Source organism: Leuresthes tenuis, unplaced genomic scaffold (genome assembly GCF_036924035.1).
Source record: "Leuresthes tenuis unplaced genomic scaffold, fLeuTen1.0.hap1 SCAF_12, whole genome shotgun sequence".
Taxonomy (NCBI): Eukaryota; Metazoa; Chordata; class Actinopteri; order Atheriniformes; family Atherinopsidae; genus Leuresthes; species Leuresthes tenuis.
The window spans coordinates 31112516-31131607 of NW_027325366.1; the positions used below are offsets into that span (position 1 = coordinate 31112516).

General features: G+C 42.5%; 2 protein-coding genes across 3 annotated transcripts in view; both read right to left on the minus strand.

Moving 5' to 3' along the window:
* Positions 1-724: 724 nt before the first annotated feature.
* On the minus strand, positions 725-6806 carry sec22a (SEC22 homolog A, vesicle trafficking protein). 2 transcript variants are annotated; one of them, XR_011917978.1, is made up of 8 exons: positions 6721-6806; positions 4520-4730; positions 3635-3798; positions 3199-3378; positions 2292-2410; positions 1748-1813; positions 1247-1497; positions 725-1212 (listed from the first exon to the last, which is right to left on the minus strand). XR_011917978.1 is itself a non-coding variant. In XM_072397490.1 (7 exons), the coding sequence occupies exons 2-7, from the start codon at positions 4699-4701 to the stop codon at positions 1297-1299; spliced, it is 912 nt and encodes a 303-aa protein (XP_072253591.1). In that variant the 5' UTR covers positions 4702-4730; positions 6721-6806; the 3' UTR covers positions 725-1296. The 2 variants fall into 2 exon arrangements, 1 of the variants encoding a protein (XP_072253591.1); XM_072397490.1 differs by having other exon boundaries at positions 725-1497.
* A 4577-nt stretch (positions 6807-11383) lies between these two features.
* pdia5 (protein disulfide isomerase family A, member 5) overlaps positions 11384-19092 on the minus strand; it is a 56135-nt gene continuing 48426 nt past the window's right edge. Inside the window, exons 15-17 of the mRNA XM_072397493.1 lie at positions 18407-18477; positions 14879-15013; positions 11384-13423 (exon numbers count right to left, since the gene is read on the minus strand). Of these exons, the coding sequence (XP_072253594.1) occupies positions 13343-13423; positions 14879-15013; positions 18407-18477 (287 nt within the window). The 3' untranslated portion in view covers positions 11384-13342. The remainder of the gene's footprint in view (positions 13424-14878; positions 15014-18406; positions 18478-19092) is intronic.

The window sequence follows — 19092 nt, forward strand, 5'->3', positions numbered from 1 at the left end:
GTGATCATTAACGGGGGACCAACACACTTCCTTTCTAAAACTTGGATGTGAGCAGAACGTCTTTAAAAATGGAAAGAAATGTAGGTCAATGTCCAGTCTTTCTGTTCAACTTCCAACACTTAAAGGTCAGTTTTTCTGTTGTCCAGTTTGACCTCCAATGACCCGCGTGTTGCTTTGTTCATCCTCTGTGCTCACGTGAGAAAACATGCACGAAACCAGTGGTTCGATGCCACAGATGTGGCAGGAATGTGGCGCCAGATGCAGCAGTAAGAAGGAAGAATTCAAGCCAGCGAACGTGAAAGTAAACAATCCTAAATCGTAGAAGATGTGTCAGGAGGAGGGAAGCTGCGGAGCTTAGAGGCGATGCAGTGAATGCATTCATAAAGTCCAGGAAAACAGCTATGAAATGAATCCTGGAATAATCAAATAAACTGTTTGATGAAGTCAAATTAACACTTGTTCCGTGAAGCTTCTACGATGCCACATTTATTTCTCAGATCCTTATAGTTCCACTTCCTAACTTCAGATTTAGGGTTTTGTTATCTGACCGAGTCAGTCAGGCTAAGCAACAGCACCGGAGACAGCAGAACTGATCCAATCCAGCACCAATGGGGGTAAATGGTGCTGTTGCTTTGACTCCAGAAAACAAAAGTCCCCAGAAGATGTTAAAAGCTGTAATCTGAAACATGTTTATATCATTTATATTCATCAGTTCACCAACAAATATAATTTAAATCCTTTATTCATGCTGGGATTCATTATCTGAAGCTATCTGGTCATATTCTCATGGTTGTTGATGCAGACACACACATCAGCAGCAGCAGAGTGTTGCACCTTAGCTGTGCTCTTCAGTCTTTGTTACTTACGCTTTGACTCGATATGCATTTTATAAATTTAAGTTAACTTTTTGCAGTGGAAAAAAAGGTTCTCAAGTCATCGTAATTGGGTAAAACAAAAGAAAAACCTTTGAGCTACGTCTAAAACGGTGTGGAACCGAGCGAGTGTGTCGTCCAGGTCTGCATGAGAACCTAATGGTGCGGTAAGTGTGTGGGTTTGCAGGCAGCAATGAAAGAAACTATAAAACATTATCACACAACAGTGGGGAGTAGCTTCAGAAATCAATCCAATAAGGTCCATAAATGATTCAGGCCGCAGCAAAGTTTTGTCAAAGTCCAAACTGAGATCTGTCCATTGATTCTGGGATGACTGATGCTTTTTCCTCATCTTTTCCCATAATCCATAGCACATGTCCGGGGCACCCACCTAACAGTTCATTTGTCCTTTGAGGCATATTTGTCAGACATTGTAGTCTGGAGCTTTGCCCAGCGGCTGCCTCAGTCTGATTTGTAGGGTCATGAAAGCCCCCACGGCCACATGGAAGAGGATCTGCCACATGTTCCTCAGTTCATACAGATACATGTTGGCCAGACAGATGAGTGCAAATGCCAGGAAGGACTTACTGTTCCTCCAGACAGAGTAGTAGGCAAACAGGTAGCACTGAAAGGAGAAAGACCATTTTAAATGCTGCACAAACAGCATGTATTCAAAAGAAATCCCCCCCCTCCGTATCACCAATTTGTGGTGTTCCATTAAGTGTCAGGAGCTGCACAAAAGAAGCTGATGAAAATGTTTGATGGAGAAAGCACTGGCCTGAAAGGCAGCGAGCTTTGGCAAATGTTTATCTTACTGACAAGCTGGCGAACTGTAAAGTGCAGCAGGGCTGTTAGTCAGCCAGACTATCACTTACCTGATAGAGACAGGCTGCTGTGCCGAGGAAGAAGGCAATCACATAATTAAAGTCTTCATCATCATTCTGAAGACAAGAACAAAGGGCAGAGGAAGGACTTATTTCTGTCATGCTTAGATAACTCAGCATAAAAAAACATTCAGAGTTCTATATTTGATCTACTCCCACATGCAAACATTTTAGCAAACATTGGCCTTCATCTTACTGAAAGTGCTTTTCATTATGTCAAAGTAAAGCCTTACTGCATCTTAGCTTCTCCCTACAAGGATCGAAGGAAAAGAGAAATCCTTATTTTGCTCGACTCAGTCTGAAGCAAAGGCTGCTAAGCCTTGAAGTGACAAAGGTTACACCTATGCTTCCCTGCCCTGATCTGCTCTGATCAATGTGCATTCCGGGTGTTAAAAAATCCCCGAGGATGGAGGTGTGTGGGAGAGATTTTCAGGTCACTGCATGAGAGAGGAAGCAAGGACGCCGGTGCCTTTACCTGATGATACGCTTTCCTCTAATGCTTGTGATGCCAGTGCGTGTCTGAACATGAACTCACCTGTAATATACTCTCTATAGCATGGACTCCTCGCAGGAGATTCAGACCTCCACAGAGGATGCTGAGCACACAGGATACGATGCCTGGAAGTGTCACTGGTTCCAGCATCTGAGTGGGAGCTGGAAGAACAAACATCACACTTCATTACACATAATTATCCATATCAGAAAGAGGCAGAACACAAGTGTGTTGCTGCCGTTTCACTTTCAGATGAGATCATTTCATCCCTCAGGACAAAACGATTTGTGTTCTTAGAAAACAGAGACAGGCTCTAAGAGAGCAGAGGTGGGGCAGCAGAGACACGACCATGTGTGGAAAACGGCTGTCCGAGGAACATCTGAAGTGTTGGAAAAAACCAAGAAACAGAAACTGTTTGATGAAGCAAAGGGAGTCACTTTTTAAACCTTTATTATCCACCTGAAAATAACATTTTATCTAACTTCAAAATACTTCAATAAGATCATTTTCTATGGAAAAATATGTCTTTAAGTCATTTATGAACCAATTCTGGAGAGCGTGAGCTAATGCTGCTGCAGAAGGTGGGAATTAAGTTAGGAAGGAAGTATGGTGACAAGACAAGAGGCAAAAAGCGTCCATGCATCAGCTTAAGATACATAAAATAATATTTACAATTTGTACAACCAGCAAAGCCCATAAACAGCGAGAAGTAGCAGCAGGAAAGTGCTGTAAGTCACATCAGGCAGAGAGTCATGTTTGCACCTCAAAAATCAGAGAATGTGGAAAAAATGTCTTGATTTCTCCGCAGCAGGAGATGTTTTTCTGTCGATATCAATCTACACCAAATTTCAAAGCATTTAAAAGTCCAACCAACGGGCAGAAAGTAACAAACATGTCAGCAGAAGGCACATGCAGCTGCTCCACATGTGTCAACACGTGTCTGACCTACCTATGCCCTTGTACTTTGAGGGTGCGTGCACTGAGAACCCATTGATTGCCTGCAGGTCCTCAGGGGAAAGCTGATAGGGCGGCCGCAGCTTGATTTCTGTCTGCATGTCAGCCAGGTTGATCCTGGTGGACAGGGAACGAGGGCTGTTGTAGCGCTGTTTGGTCTTCTGGATGAAGGTATCTGGGGGCGCAAACGAGGGAGATAAACAACAAAACTCATCTTGCATCCTTCGGGACAGCTTTGTTCCAGAAGTAAAAGTAATTACAGCTCATGCTATTCAAGACCCTTTCCCTCCCACAGCAGCTCAGACCAATCAAATCAGAACAAGCACACAATATAATACAATGCCCAAGACCTCCAAAATGCTTTTACCTTTGGAATATGAACAGACAACAACATATTTTTTTACACACGTTGACAAACTCATCAGACTTACCAAACTCGATGAAGGAGTACGGTCGCACTGCACTGCTGATACGTTTAGGGTCATAGGTGACGATGAACTCCTTCTGCAGCTCGTCCAGGAAGCAGAAGGCCAGCACATTGGGGTAATTTGCAGTGCACACCATCAGGTACCCAACACCCAGTGAACTCGTGAAACTAAGAACCAGACACACGAACAAACATTGCTGCTTTTAATTAACTGCACCACTCTTTTCCCTGGTCAGAAACCCAGGGAAGCTAATTAGGACACCAAGCTAAAAAGGCTAACAACACGGCATTTCTGATGCTGCGCCAATCACAGCGCAAACACCTTTTCAGCACATTTCTGCTGTAAAAATCACACTTTCACAGGTGATTAAACATAATAACAACATTCACATTCCAACGCACCGGTGCAGATACACTGGGCACAGATAAAAGCCCTCAGATAAAGAGACTTTTGCATTATCTCAGCAGATTAGAGAACATTGGGAGGACAGACAGTTATCACAACAAAATCTAAATGGATGTGAAACACTGACATTAACAAACTGCAGAGGCCGATATGATGATCATGGAGAGAGATTAAAAGATAAATCAATATCTCAGGAATAGAAATGGAACTACTAACAGCTCCTCTGTGTAGCTTCAGTGCTTCACGATTTCAAGCAACTGACTGTACAAACAAGTCTGCCGTGTCGGCCCCTGGATTTTACAGGTTTTTTTTTGGGGGGGGGAACGTGACATGACAGCCACTAAAAAGCCAATAATGTGACAGATCAGATTAAACCATGGTATCCACATTGAGGAGACTAGCTGAGCTGCATGACATATTACCAGCCTGTGCAATTAATTAAAGTGCCATCTTCAGTCACAATCAGCGTAGAATAAGACCTACTTGACATTGTACGGTCCAGACTTGAGTGTGCAGCGGTCAGGGAACTGGCCGAGTTTCTTGGAGAGCCCTTTGAGGTGCCTCTTTGTTTCCAGAAGCTCTTTGTCCTGCTCATAGTCGGTGGATGCAGAGAGAGGCAGGCCGTCCCCGACGCGAACCACAGAGGCAAACAACACCATTGACATTTTACAACTCTGGCTTTCTCGGTGATCGCCTGCAAAACAGATGTTAACGAGGAAAAAAATTACTCGTTGAGAGACCGCTCAATTCTCTGAAACACTCATTAAAAATCCCATCCACAGAAACACTGAAATGCCAAACCACCATCATATTGACTTTAACTAAAGAGGTGTTTTCATATTCTTCATCTGAATGGGGATAGATGCATATATAACATCAAGAAGACACTGTGCAGTCATAGCAGAGTGTTTCTGTGTACTTTAAAGGGACTCAAGAAGAGAAACTTTACATATAAACGATATTTTCACAGCTAGGCGACTTCTTTGACTTGTGCTGCTAACTCCCATCCACATACTGCTGCATGTTGCTGCCACTGTGGGTCAGCCTCGGAAATATGTGACACGATCTGAGATGTGGGCTGCTCTCGATTGTGTTTGTGCTTTTGTTGGTCCTTTATGTTTTCTTTGTTTTGGAAAAGATGGAAGTCAAAGTCAACAAAGCGCTGCTTTATGACAGAGTGAAACTAAGTGTTGAAATAATAAAGATGGTCTTCTTTGTTTTTTTTTTTTATCATTTTAGGCACTTTTTCCTCTTTGTTATTAAATCTGTCGTCAGCCCCTCCTGGTTCAAGGTTAATTTCAGCCAATCAAGATTTAACCTCCGCAGAGCACAATCTCCATGGGGCAACGTGGCCTCAGTGCAAGTATAAACAAGCCTTTAGTCTGACCTAGAAGGCAACTTCAAGGTATTACCTAAAACAATGTGGCATTTTACAGACTAAATTACTAAAACCTGAAAAATACTGCATTATGTTTTGTTGTAAAACCTTTTAAAATACATTGACATTCACATCAACAAGAGCAAAAATTGTTGGCAACATCTCCCGAGTTTAAAATGAAGATTCACTCTTCATTGTACATTTTACCTCAAAATATATCATGAAACCTTTTCATCTCAAGTATACTGCTTTTACATTTAGTTTTTATGGTTTACTAAGATGTACACATTGGCTCTCAGACTGAATATACCCATGGGTTGTGGATACACTGTTTATTTTACAGTCTGAGCAACAAACGCACAGCAAAAATGTGGCCTACTGTTGAATTATTGTAAAAGAAGGTATGGATTCCACTGTAGTTCAAAAGACTTTGGCACTTTGTGAGTTTCTTTACATGAAATATGGATATGTAGCACACAGATTTTCAACTGCCCTTGTAGAGACTCCTCATTTGTATCTGATGATATTGCTTTTAATGTTAGTAAGTAACAATATCACACTAAGAACAAGCAAGATCTCATTAAAATACAGCTCTAATGAATGTCTCAGCCTCCACTGATGACGGGCTAAATAATCTGGTAACAATAATGGTCTTGGGCTCCTGTGAGTCCTTTCATTTGCAGCCTCCATATTAAATTTACAACAACCTCCTCTAATTAGTAAATGAACCCTGCTCGTCAGACGGTCGGTTGTGTCAGAACCATGGATAGCTCCATATTTTGAATATAGGGACGCTGAAGGAAGTGATTTGACGCATTCTGGCACGACGTGCAAACTCAACTTCAAAGCTAACTCTAGAGTTCAACAATACGTCCAAATTAAAGAAAAACGAAGCACTCGCTGCACACTGCAATCACTGACTTAAAGACGCTTAAATCAACTAGCTAACCTAAACTTCTGAGATGTGGGAATAGATTTTACATAAACTGGCATAAAACTCAGTCAGTCAACCGTGTGATGCATGATGCATTGGAAAATTATACGCTCCACAAATCGTTTCTTATGCAGCAAAATCCCTGCTTACACAGTCCGAAAACATGTCAACAATCGCTACAAATCCATAGAGATCAGTTTAGCCTGCTAGCCACCGTTAGCGGCTAACATTAGCTCGTTCACTAACGTCTCATTCCAGCTAACTTTAGCAAATTGCTAACAGCTAGTTATTTAGCATTCCAACACCTAGGAGGAAAGCCAAACTAAAGCTGCATATTTTACTAACTGAAATATATAACTAGCGAGATAATACCTTGTAAAAGTGTATAGCATCATGCGAACATCTGTGATGTACAGCTCTGAAACTGTCCAGTGTGCAGAGGCAGCTAGCAGGAGACAGGGGGCGACGGGAGGATTCTTACGTTGTTTACGTGGCTGTTTCGCTGTGCATTATGGGTAGAGGCAACGATTAATAACGTCACAGAAAAAAAAATAAAAACGAAATAAAAAGTTTGTTATACTAAAACCTCAAAAGTTTAACTGAAATTCTGTTACGTGTCCTTTGTCCAGGTAGATTTACAACTTTCTATTATTGAGGGCAAATTTTCGCAACACAAAAAGATATTGGTTTGTGGTGACTAATTCTTTCCTTTTTAAAAAAAAATAAATCATCTTACAAACCAAACTCATACTTGGAAAGGCAGCTCTAGGACACATAAATACCTGGTCTGATGAACAAGGATGATGACTCTTTTTGTTGGCTATGCAAACACAAAATACACAGTAATGACACAGTTATGGTGTTATAACTATTTCATGAGAGCAGGCTGTTCATACAGCCGTCTTCCACAAAGAAAGATAGATAGATAGATACTTTATTAATCCTGAGGGAAATTCAAGCAAAGCTCAGCTACTCATTAGACTCAAATAACAAAAACAAACAAGATATGATTGTCGTGACTAATTGCGTGGTTCTTTCTTCAGGATCAAGTAGAAAAGGTTGTCAGAATCACACAATCATCAGGAAAAAAAAGGATCTGAGTCTGAGTCCTCTTTTTAGCTCACACCTGTGTAAAAACACACCTTTCCAGCTTAATTTGCATCACTGATTACATCACATATGCACCCAGGATTTACAGAAATGTCTTTTCTTAACTCCTACTTTGCAGCGCTTCCACAGCCAGTGAGCAAGAGGCCTCATCAAATTAGAATATTAACTCATCCATGGTCTTGGGATGCTACTACATTTACTCTCTAAACCTTCCTTTAACTAATGCAGCTCAAGGGCTCAATTGTCCAATATTACATCCAAAGCTCATATTGGAGGCTGCAGTAAACTTTTTCCCCTCTCAGACGACCTCCTCCGGCTTTTCAAGCCAGCTAAGAGCTATAATCTCTTCAAGTGGTTGGTTTGGACACGTTCCAAAAAACTTAACCGAGAGGCATTTGGTAACCATCCCAGGCACAAGCCTGAACACTCTCAAATGCATTCCTTGTTTCCAAAACAATTGGATTAATAAAAATACTGATTTGCATGATTCAGACACCAACCTTTCTCATAAGATCTCTCCCACGTAGCACTCAACATCTGTGCTTTAATCTAATTCCTGCAGCTGACGTACAGCTTCAACTGAAAGCTCACAAATATCAAAACTTGTTTAGAATTATTTAAATGTTCTCTTGAATTAAAATGTTCCTTTTTTGGTTTGATATTTGTGATCAGATTAAGCAGAAAGTTCATCTGGGGCAACTTTCTTTTCTTTTCTTCGATGTAAGATTGATGCATAGATAAATATAAATATAGATGTTAGGAAATAGGATGCTCCTGCAGAGTACTGACTCATGCTTATTTGAACTAAAAACTGTTAATATGTATGAGCTTCAACATTTAAATTCTCACAAGGACTCACTTGTTTATTCTGATCTGTTCTTGCTCCAATTGCCACCTCCCCACGGAGGGTCAGTGGAAAATTAGGCCCACTTTCAAGCATCAGATGTTTTCTTTTTTGGGGGTTAAGACTAAAACATGAAAAATGAATAATGACAAGTGAATCCAAAGCCTGCCAAGCTTTAGTGTTCCACTCAGACCTGAAATAGGCTGCTCACTGGCATCAGTATTTCCTTCCAATTTTCATACACTGCCTGTTAAAATGTGAAAAAACACACACTTGCACAGCGATGACTCATGGCCTCTTCCTTCCCACATACCCGTGCAATCACCCAGGAGCCCAGCTCGCGCTCCCGCCTGAGGGGACCTCCTCAGCACCCTCACTGTGTGAGAAAAAGGATGATGGATGTGTGCTGCTGCTGACAGGTTAATGAATAGCTGCGGGTATCCGAGTGTTGAGTGCAGAAAGTGTCTAAACAGAGGTGCACACTCCTCACAGAATTCTAATGAGTCATATTAATTGTCTTTTTCCCACGATGCCATCGTAACTCACAACTGTTCTGAGATCAGGAATTCTTGAAAACTCAGAAATGTATGTTAGAAACACATCCGTTTCTTTCATTAATGAGATTAAGGTCCTTTGGTTCCTCTAACGGCAAATTGGAGGCAGCAGAATTCCCAAACCAAGCCAGAAAGCAGAAAGCAGAGGCTGCTACAGCAGCAGTTCATTATTTTTGGTGGAATGTAGTCGGTAATCTCACAGAGATGTAACTTTGGGGAGTCAATGTAAGAGTTTGCATTACAAAGCTGACGCTTCCACTAAATTAATTCTGCATTTATACGGCAGGGAGAGCCTTTGCTTGACAAAATACAAAATGGGAAGTTTGTCTCATGCTGCATCAGATTTAATCTTTATAATTTAATAGATTTACCCTGAGAATTGGACAAAAATATGACAGTGCTGCAATGGAAAGTTTTGCTGTAAATACAATAACTTTCAACCATCTAACTGAAGGGACTCGATCAGGCCACTAATCCAACGAAGGAACTACTTTTTTTTAAGAAAAAGCTATATGACAGTCAGCAAGACGCTCACTAAAAAGCACAATGAAAACCTGAGTATTTGGCTGAATAAAACAATCCAACTTCTACTTTCTACTGCATGGTGAGGCACGGTGGCGGCAGCAGCATCCTGCTGCAGGATGGCTACTTCAGGACAGACAGAAGGTTATGAAGGGTGACTGCAGACAGACGTTTGAAGAGAATCTGCTCCTCCGTCTGAGCAGCCCAGCTGAAGTCATCCAATGTGAGTTTAAGAGGAGCTGAAAGAATGGATCAAACTGCCCAAAGTCAGTAGTATCGACTTACCACACACCAAATATTTTACACTTTGAGAAAAACAGATCCGGGCTACATCATCAGTGTCAGCGATGGCAGATCTAACGGGACAGAAGCAGATCATTTAGAATTGATAGAGCTGGAGTCTGAGAAATAGGTTAATGAATAATTTATTTTGAATGCCAGGAGCCAACTGGCTGAATAACTAATGACTAAATTAAAGTTGTTTACAGGGACCAACTGACATATAAGAGTAAATATTGAGAGAATATCTGATCTTATGCCCCCAAACCCTCACTCAGGATGTCAATAACACAGAAAACACATTTCCTGTAACTCTAACCTGCATTTAACTGCAGAACCAACTGCATTTATGATTTGACATGGAGGCTTTTCATCAAAAAAGAAAGTTTTTCTCAGGATAATTACAACTTCCAGTCGAGGATTCGAGCAGTTGATATTTTCACGAGATTTTCTTCAGTGTGACTTCCTGGATTATTCAATCGGTACAATAGAAGGGATGTTTTTGGTCCTTCCTCCCACCTCCTAAAAACGTGCCCCCAGGTGTGAGCACCCGGCCACTGGGGAGCATGAGCCAGTGTGTTTCTAGTCCCAAGCCCGGGTAAGTGGTGAGGGTTGCATAAGGAAGGGCATCCGGCGTAAAAAAATGTGCCAAAGCTATGATGCCAGATCGCTGTGGCCCCTGATAAAGGGAGAGGCCGAAAGAAGAAGAAGAAGAGGAAGAGAAGGGATGTTTTTCTGCACAACATCGACTGATGCAGCCAAAGGAAAGAACTGCTGTGAGAAAAATAATCATTCAACAGAATTCTGAAGTCTGAAACCAATTTGTTTCCCAAAGATTACAAACTAAAGAATGATGAGAAGCACGATGAGAACACAAGGATGCAGAGGTGGGGTAGTTGAGTCAGAGCAGACCTCGACTTTGCACTGTACTCTACACCCTCTGGTTATCATCTTTCCTCTGCAGAAGTCGAAATACAACCCCCCCCATCTGTCTGTACTCCAGCATTAATCAGCCTGCTGAGGCTCAACGCTGCATACATCCCGACAGCAGCACTTCATCCAAGCAGACCTGCACCATACTGAACACCAGACACACAAAGTCAAAGTCAAATCCACACATTCATCTTAGAAGTAACGATTTTGTTTAAAGTGTTTGTCATCCTACAAATGTAGCAGCTGAGGCAGGGAAGCTGTGACAAGATCTCCAGTGAAGTGACTGTGAGCGATGTCATATCGAGTTCCTGTGTCACTTCCCAGCCACTTCACACAATAAATCCATCAGTGTCAGATCCGCTGAGCACTCCTTCTACTCCATTTGCTTCCTTTCTAAGAAGCAGAGAAATAAAAACAAACGAGGACAAAGCAGCCTCCACCAGGACAGTCCATTAGCCCAGTGACCCGGCAAGATCAGCCTCCATTTATTCCACCGCTTTAGCTGTGAAGCCTGGTTCTGCTGGTCTATATTTACTCTGTTTTCTCTCCAGGTGGACATAAATATGTCCAGGTATTTCACATAAAACATGTCAACACCATGCTGACGCCTCAGAAAAATCCAGCGGATCAACAAAAATATCAAGATACCTCGTCGGGGAACCATAAATACCTGTTTCCATCGAAATCTGTCCAGGAGCTGCTGCCTGAAACATAACTCAACAAAACATGTTCAATAAAAACACTGAAAATACAGCAGAGATGTGTTTTATACAGAACAGCCAATGAGGAAACCTTCTGGAAATGTTTGGCTTTATTTCATATTCTTACCGTAAGGAGCAAAACTGTACATATGGCTGGACACAGAGAGAAAAATCAACAAAGGCAACGATGACTTCTTGGCATAAAGTGTGAAAATGTCCACAGAACACGGATACCTTTGGGATTAGGGATGAAGTCCTTCTGTTTCAACAAATGTTCCATGTCAGCGTGGAAGCTTCTAAACAGAAACAAACGGACCTAGAAATGAAACGTAATCGTTGCTCCTGAAGAGCAGCATTAACACCCAATTACAAGCACTTTGTCACCAAAAGCTTAGAAACTTTCCTTTGTTTGGGAACGCTTCAGCTAACAATGAAATGATAATATTAACAACCATGAACACGCTGGCCACAAACTGTGTTCGGTGCCAGCCAGAACATTTGAGATAATTCCACCCGGAATGATTCAATAATCAGGAATGACGCTTCAGCAGCCTCCACTGATGCAGCTCCATCGTTGGGCGTCATGGAAACGCACAGACAAAAAGGACAAATCAATCTCATGCTCGTGTGCGAGTCTGTGCGCGTCTTTTTGGGTAACAAATGTAAACAATAGTTCAATTTGGTGACCTAAGGGTTGAAATTTATTCAGCTGGAAGGCAGAATTACAAACGCATTCCCTTTAACGGTTTCGCTATCCCTGAGAACCTTATTCATAATGAAAGAAACCACGAAAAGTTGTGAGCAATAAAACACAAGTGCAGCTACAGATACCAGTTCAAATATTAATGGAGGCCAAGGCGTGAGCGATGAAAAGACTAAATAAAACATTTAAAAAGTAACGAGGGGGGCCTGAAACTGATGAGGTGGGGGAGGGTCTCCAGGCATGGGAGATGGCAGGCTGAGCCAAAAGCAAACCAGGCAAAGCAGGTAGACATTAACTGAGAACAGGTGTCCGGTGTGCTCTGTGCACCCAAAACAAAAACCTTCGTTTGAGATGGAGGTCTGAAGTTTTACAGCTGAGTGTGAATGCAGCAGGAACTGTGGGACACTGGGTGCAGTCTGGGGTTAGGTTAGAGGAGGTTTAAGTTGTATTCATCCAACAGCAGCACCTCCCATGCAAATGAGCCCCCCCCCGTTAAAACCTCAAGGAAATCTCATGAGGAGGTTACAGAAGATGAAATGCATCCTGGTTGCAGATGAAAAGCAATGCGTGGTAACGTTTGCTAGTTTCTTTTCTTCTGCTTTTACTTGGTCTGGTTCAGATTATCGGGGAGCTGCAGAGGCACCAGGCCTCTGATTCCCTTCCATCTTCATATCTATGTAATTCCAGATAGTGTTTATTCTTTAAGGCCACAGTTTTGAGCAAACTAAAATCAAAACCAATCATGATAGCGATGACCCCTACAGAATGGTGACAAAATGACCCATTTCACACTGCTACGTTACCTTATTACCTCCTGTAGCACGTCACATCCTACTTTAATAGAGTTTTTTAGATTAAATGGAATATTCTGAAGGGTTCTGCGCCGAAAAATGGATTCAACAAGTCAATGATCAGCGTGAATGTCCTGTAAAGACGGGGAAAGGTGGATAAAAACTGGTGTAGTGATGGACATTTTAAGCTCACGATGCCCGCCCACCAGGGTCAGTCACAGACCCCCACAGGGCTAAGCGGGGGGGTCACATTTATTTTATTGCATAGATACAATAGAGGGTGTAGGTTTTCACAGATTCAGTCACAGTGATTGGGCAAACAAAGAGAAAAGAAAAGAAAAAAACGATTGTTTCTGCCCATCAGAACGTCCGTGACAAAAGGAAGCCTCGAGTGGTCGGTGGGACTCTGTCAGCATCATTAGAAACAGGACTGCCGTGGAGTAAAAAAAACAGAAAAGCCTTTCTCTGAGGTCATCGAGTCTCCCACATCAGTGCTGATAGGGCCCCTGTCAGGCTTCAAGGGTCACAGTGCATCGCCCCCTTCCTGCACATGGCCCTCAGAGCTCCTCCTTCCTCTTCACCACCTTTTCCTGGTCACGCCCTCTTAGGCTGCGCATGAATCCGGTGAATCCGGCCTCCTGCGAATAAAAGGACTTTCAGAAACACTTCTAATCCACAAAGCTGTCATTAAACATGACCTCAAGCTGGCAGAAGTGTAGAAAAACCAAAGAGCCGTTTGTGTTATTCTCTGCTGCCGAATATCTTAATGTTCCCCACGAAGCTGAGCTGTGTGCAACACCCAGGAACCTCAGCGGAAACGGTGTAGAGGTGGAAAAACAGAGTAAACGTCATGTTTCTCTGACCAGATGGTGAGTGAAAAAGTGAAAGAGTTTCACTGGATAACATTTCAGTCAATGATAAAGGAGCTTTAATATCATAAAATCATAAAAAATATCACATAATTACATTTCTTCTTGTGAAAAGACTAAGAAATACTCAGACCTGCTCAGACCGATGTTACTGCTCTGTCTGGAGAAAAAAAACCCAACGTTCACTGCATGACTTGCTCTTTTTGGCCCAAACTAAAGCCAGTTTCACAAATGCAATAAAGCACCCAAGACATGATCTGAAACAGCTGCAAGGTGAACCAAACCTGCGTCAGACAGACGGTTTACAGTCACAGTCCTGGTATAAAGGCTGAAAAACAAGCCGCTTTCTGCTTGGCAGATTAACCCAAATACATGGAGAACTGATGACAACCAAAAGTCTTCACGGATGAGGCCGTGATATGTGTCCAAATTAGAGTTTCAAGCAGAATTCAGACGACGTGAAGAGAAGAGTTTCTAGTAAATATACCGTAAAGCCAACGACTGCCCCCCCCACCTTGTTTTGGTTAGTTGCTTACTGTTTACTGACCTTAAACACACCTACCAATTACAATTATGCTCTTCCAGTAGTTCTGTAGCAAATAGGACAGCTTCCAATGGAAAACCACCAAATACCCAAAGCATGTTTATGGAAATATTTTAATAAGGACAACTAATGATGTAACAAATTACAGACTTTTCCTTTAACAGAAAATGTGCTGAGGACTTTTAAGTCCAGGTTCATTTCTATTGTGTCAATGTCTCAAAATGTGCATTAACAATGAAAAGTCTAATAGTCTAATGTTATTTTTGTTTTGAGTTTTATTTTGAAAGGGGGCGGAAGTTTATTTTGTTGATTCTGTGTTGGATTTCCTGTTCTGGTACAATCTGCTCTGTTGAGCTGCGGCTCCGTCAAAAGTAGAAGTCCAACGTAAAGATAAGGAGAGCCCGGTGGGTCACTCTCATCGGCTAGAGTGTTAGCATCAACAACGGCGACCGCGGCGCAGCCGTTACCACGGTAACACACGGAAATAAACTGGAAATAAATAAGACATAACAAGAGACCGATCCCTTGACAGGGTCCCATGCCTCGAGGGGACACGACCCCCCCAAAGAATGCGTGGTTACGCCATAGCGTAAAGCCTTCTTTAATCAGTGTCACAATGAGGAGTTAAACAGAAAGCCAATGAAACTGTAAAGTCATGAAGGTGATGCTCCACCACTTACCCCTCGATCTCCACCGTATTTTTCCACAAACTTGCCGTAGTTGTAGTAGTTGAATGTTGGGTAGCCCTCCACCCCTTCCTGCTTACAGAGCTCATGATTCTGTCCTTTCGTGCAGTCCACAGCCGCGTACACGATCTGAAAAAGATCATTTACTGTCCATCAGCAGGACTCAAGGACTCACTGAGTACATTACTAAACCCCAAAGTGGAACTGTTACTGTTAGCACTCAGAGAACTTTCAGATTAAAAGAAATTTACCGCAACAGCAGAAGGATGCCAGAGAATTAATTTCACAGTGGATAGCGAACAGATATAACATTTAGTCCCGCACAAAAACAAGAAAGATTAATGTTGAATATCTGTCTCATTGATTGGCGACAAGCCGCCCCAGCGAGGCGTAAAAGCCGGATACAAAGCTCACAAATGCCAGCCTCCCAGAGTGCTGCTCGCTTCACACTGAGCTCATCCCCCAAAAAGTCATCGCTACTTTTCATTTAGATACAAAAGCCACGCACTGCGTTTTACATGCAGATGAAAAGACTCAAATGTTGGGCAAAACCGAGGAGGCGACACCTGAGGACCGTGCAGATTTAGCTGACACAACAATGAGGAGTTTATCCGAAGATAACGTGCACAATGGGAAGTTTTTGATTGGCTCCGAGTCGGGACAGAAGCCGCTACATAATGTAACCACGGCTCCATCCAGCTGCTCGTCCCCGTGTGATCAATCAGAGTTGTGGCGAGCTGACAGGAGAAAATTAAGTTGTAGAGTTGTTGTTCTTCAAAGGTCTGCAGCCAATTCCGTTATCGATTCCTGTTCAGGTGACAGAGGACCTCGCTTCGTGCTATTGATTGGATTGCAAAAATTTAGAGGAGCAGCATATTACCAGCTGGCCTGGTTCCAACCTAAGAGCATCGCACTGAGCAGCGGAGTGATTAGCGCACGTTTTATCATACACTGCCCCCCCACAGCTGAGCTACAGTCCTGGATCCTAGACGCTGGTGTCGGTTATGAAAGAGACTAAAACCATTGAAAAAGAGGTGGTTTCTCCCTTTGGTTTTGTTGCTCCTGAACATTAAACTTGTCCACAGCAGCACATCCTGGACCAGGGTCCTACTCTGCTGAGTGATGCTTGCACCCAAGGGCGTAACCATGGTTTAGACATTGGGGGGGTCCAAGAAAAACAAAATTGTTAAGTGCATTATCTACAATTCTTTATTTATATATGAAAAATTGGACATTTAGAACATAGTTTAGAGGACTATATTGACCATATAAGTTCACATCTAAAGGAATAGTGTAATTTCTCCGAGACAGTGACTGCCCCCCCACTTTGTTTTGGTTAGTTGCTTCCGGTTTACTGACCTTAAACACACCTACCAATTACAATTATGCTCTTCCAGTAGTTCTGGAACAAATAGGACAGCTTCCAATAGAAAACGACCAAATACCCAAAGCATGTTTATGGAAATATTTTAATAAGGACAACTAATGATGTAACAAATTACAGACTTTTCCTTTAACAAAAAATGTGCCGAGGACTTTTAAGTCCAGGTTCATTTCTATTGTGTCAATGTCTCAAAATGTGCATTAACAACGAAAAGTCTAATAGTCTAATGTTATTTTTGTTTTAAGTTCTTTTATTTTGAAAGGGGGCGGAAGTTTATTTTGTTGATTCTGTGTTGGATTTCCTGTTCTGGTACAATCTGCTCTGTTGAGCAGCGGCTCCGTCAAAAGTAGAAGTCCAACGTAAAGATAAGGAGAGCCCGGTGGGTCACTCTCATTGGCTAGAGTGTTAGCATCAACACCGGCGACCGCGGCGCAGCCGTTACCACGGTAACACACGGAAATAAACTGAAAATAAATAAGACATAACAAGAGACCGATCCCTTGACAGGGTTCATAAAAGGAGAACATGCATTTTACATATTTTCTTCTGTATATTGGGGGGGACAGGTTGGTATTTTCTCAATATTGGGGGGGGGACATGACCCCCCCAAAGAATGCGTGGTTACGCCATAGCCTGCACCTCATTCTCAGCATGAGTCTCATGTTCACGAGAGAACAGGGATGGACTCCATGCTGCCATCAGTGCCCAAAAGCTCCAGAGGGAATGTGGATGGGTGAAGCCCCCCCCACCCAACAAAATCCAAACAACAGCCACCCTTCCACAGCAGCACCTTCAGTGCATTCCTCTTCATTAAACTGACTGTATAGCTAAGATTATATTTGACAAATCCTGAATAAAATGAATCCTCTGATGAAAGTGTCTCATTACAGCAAATTCCAGCCAACGTGCACCTTTAATTATGCTGCCGACTGGAATTTTTAGGGGAAGACAAACAGCTCGTTACGCACCCTGTACACAGCTCCCATGCTGTCATGCAGCACAATGTGGACTTTTAATTGTTTGCGTCTTCAAAGCCGCAGCTAAGCTCATGTTTGTGTTTGGTAAATGAGGCAAGGGCAGCTAATAGGCTGTGATCAACGCCGGCTTGGTGTAATGCACTGGGGCTTGGCTTGATTAATAGAGCGGATTGCCAAGTAAACACACGCTCACTTTGCAGATTTACTCCACTCAAACAGAACTTCAAACCTGCGCTGGCCGCTGGGGGGAATGACAAGCAGGACGAGATCTGAAAGTCGAGCATTTCCACAGCTGAGTTCCCCGGTTCAACAGCCTGAGAGGGTTTCATCATGGGGCTCGGATCATGGTGCTGATCCAAAGCCCACAGCTGAACGCTGCTGCCGTGCCAAAGAGGCCCAAGATACTTCAACTAAAAGAAACATTTCAGGACATTATGAAAGTTTCTCTCAAAGCACTGAGTCAATACTTCATAGCTGGTTGGATTCGGAGCGGTTTGTGTTTCTTGGCTTCCTTCTGAGAATAGTTTCATTGATTAAATCTCCTTCTTCTCGTCATCCAACAGCAACATACGAACCCTAACTTTTGGTAATACAGAAATTATTTGGTCAGTTATCGGTGTATTTACAGCATGTTCCAGCAGATGTGCAACGTTCAGCAGGTTGGACAAACATCTGTGTGAGTTCGGTGCTACAGAGAAGGATTCTGCAGTTTCACACCATCTGAAAATGATTTGAAAGAATTCCAAACAAATGAGAGCAACATTCCCTGAGCACGATAAGGCTTCACAAATACAGCAATTCTTTTCTTGGTCACTTGAGATGATAAATTGTTGCTACAAGACGAGCCAGACATGTACCCATATTTCTCCAGTGGATGGGGGGGGGGGCTTACAGGGTTAAGCAGGCCTGGAAATGAGCCCTGCAGTCATACTAAGAGGGAAGAGCCCCACAAGGAGAAGCAATGAGAGGGAGTACAGATGATGGAGGATGAGCATGTCCTGCTCTGACTGCAGGAACCTCCAATAACCCCCAAAGAGCAGAGCATCGTGCAGTCTTCAGCGGACTGATCAAACTCCTGATTTAAGCCGTGTTTGGAGCTGTTCTGAGACACTGCAGAAACCTCCGTGTGCACAATAAAAAGCTGGAATATGTGAAACTCACCTTGCGGTCCTCCTTAAAGAGCTCTGCTGCTGCGGTGAAGTGAGGGACGGCGTTTTTACAATGCGGACACCCTGGAAAACAGACAGGTGGGACAAATAAAGAGGGTTTCAGGCTTCAGAACTTCTCCATCGTACATTCACAGAAATAAAAACACTTCTTACACCTCAAACATGCTCAGACTTCTTCACTTTGACTTGTTTGTTATGACGGACTGAGAATTTCTTCATTGCTGTCATAAACACCGACTGTAGCTCATGCAGCAGGGCTTTTAAACTTCAATATCACCGCCGGGTGTTTGTGGGCCACACCAAATAACTTAGTATAATGTTAATGGATATAATGTATTACACAACATGGAATAAACCAGGCAGAACAAATAAATAAATAAAAAAAAATCAGACATAAAGTGCTTATAGCAGGTCCATATTTTTATCATTCTTTTAAATCAGTACAACAGTAACTATCCAGACTAATGTAACTTTAAAGTTGGCCTGTTTGAGTCGTTATAAACATATATGCAGTCTTTACATTTCACTAAACTGGCATTACATGCCTCAAACATCTTGAACCTGCTGAGTCAGTGAGGGAGATGACTTGATTTTGCTATTTCAACACAGTTTGGCTCGTAAGTAGTCAGGGAACGTTGCATAATAAACACACGAGTGAAACGTTATTGCTTCTTGCGG

Bases quoted from the DNA above. Each gene is read 5' to 3' on its own strand.
- sec22a (XM_072397490.1), bottom strand. From the start codon at position 4,701: ATGTCAATGGTGTTGTTTGCCTCTGTGGTTCGCGTCGGGGACGGCCTG. The intron at 1,814-2,291 runs GTGAGTTCATGT...TCTTGTCTTCAG, and splicing joins CTATAGAGAGTATATTACAG to AATGATGATGAAGACTTTAA. The intron at 1,498-1,747 runs GTAAGTGATAGT...TTCTCCTTTCAG, and splicing joins CAGCAGCCTGTCTCTATCAG to TGCTACCTGTTTGCCTACTA.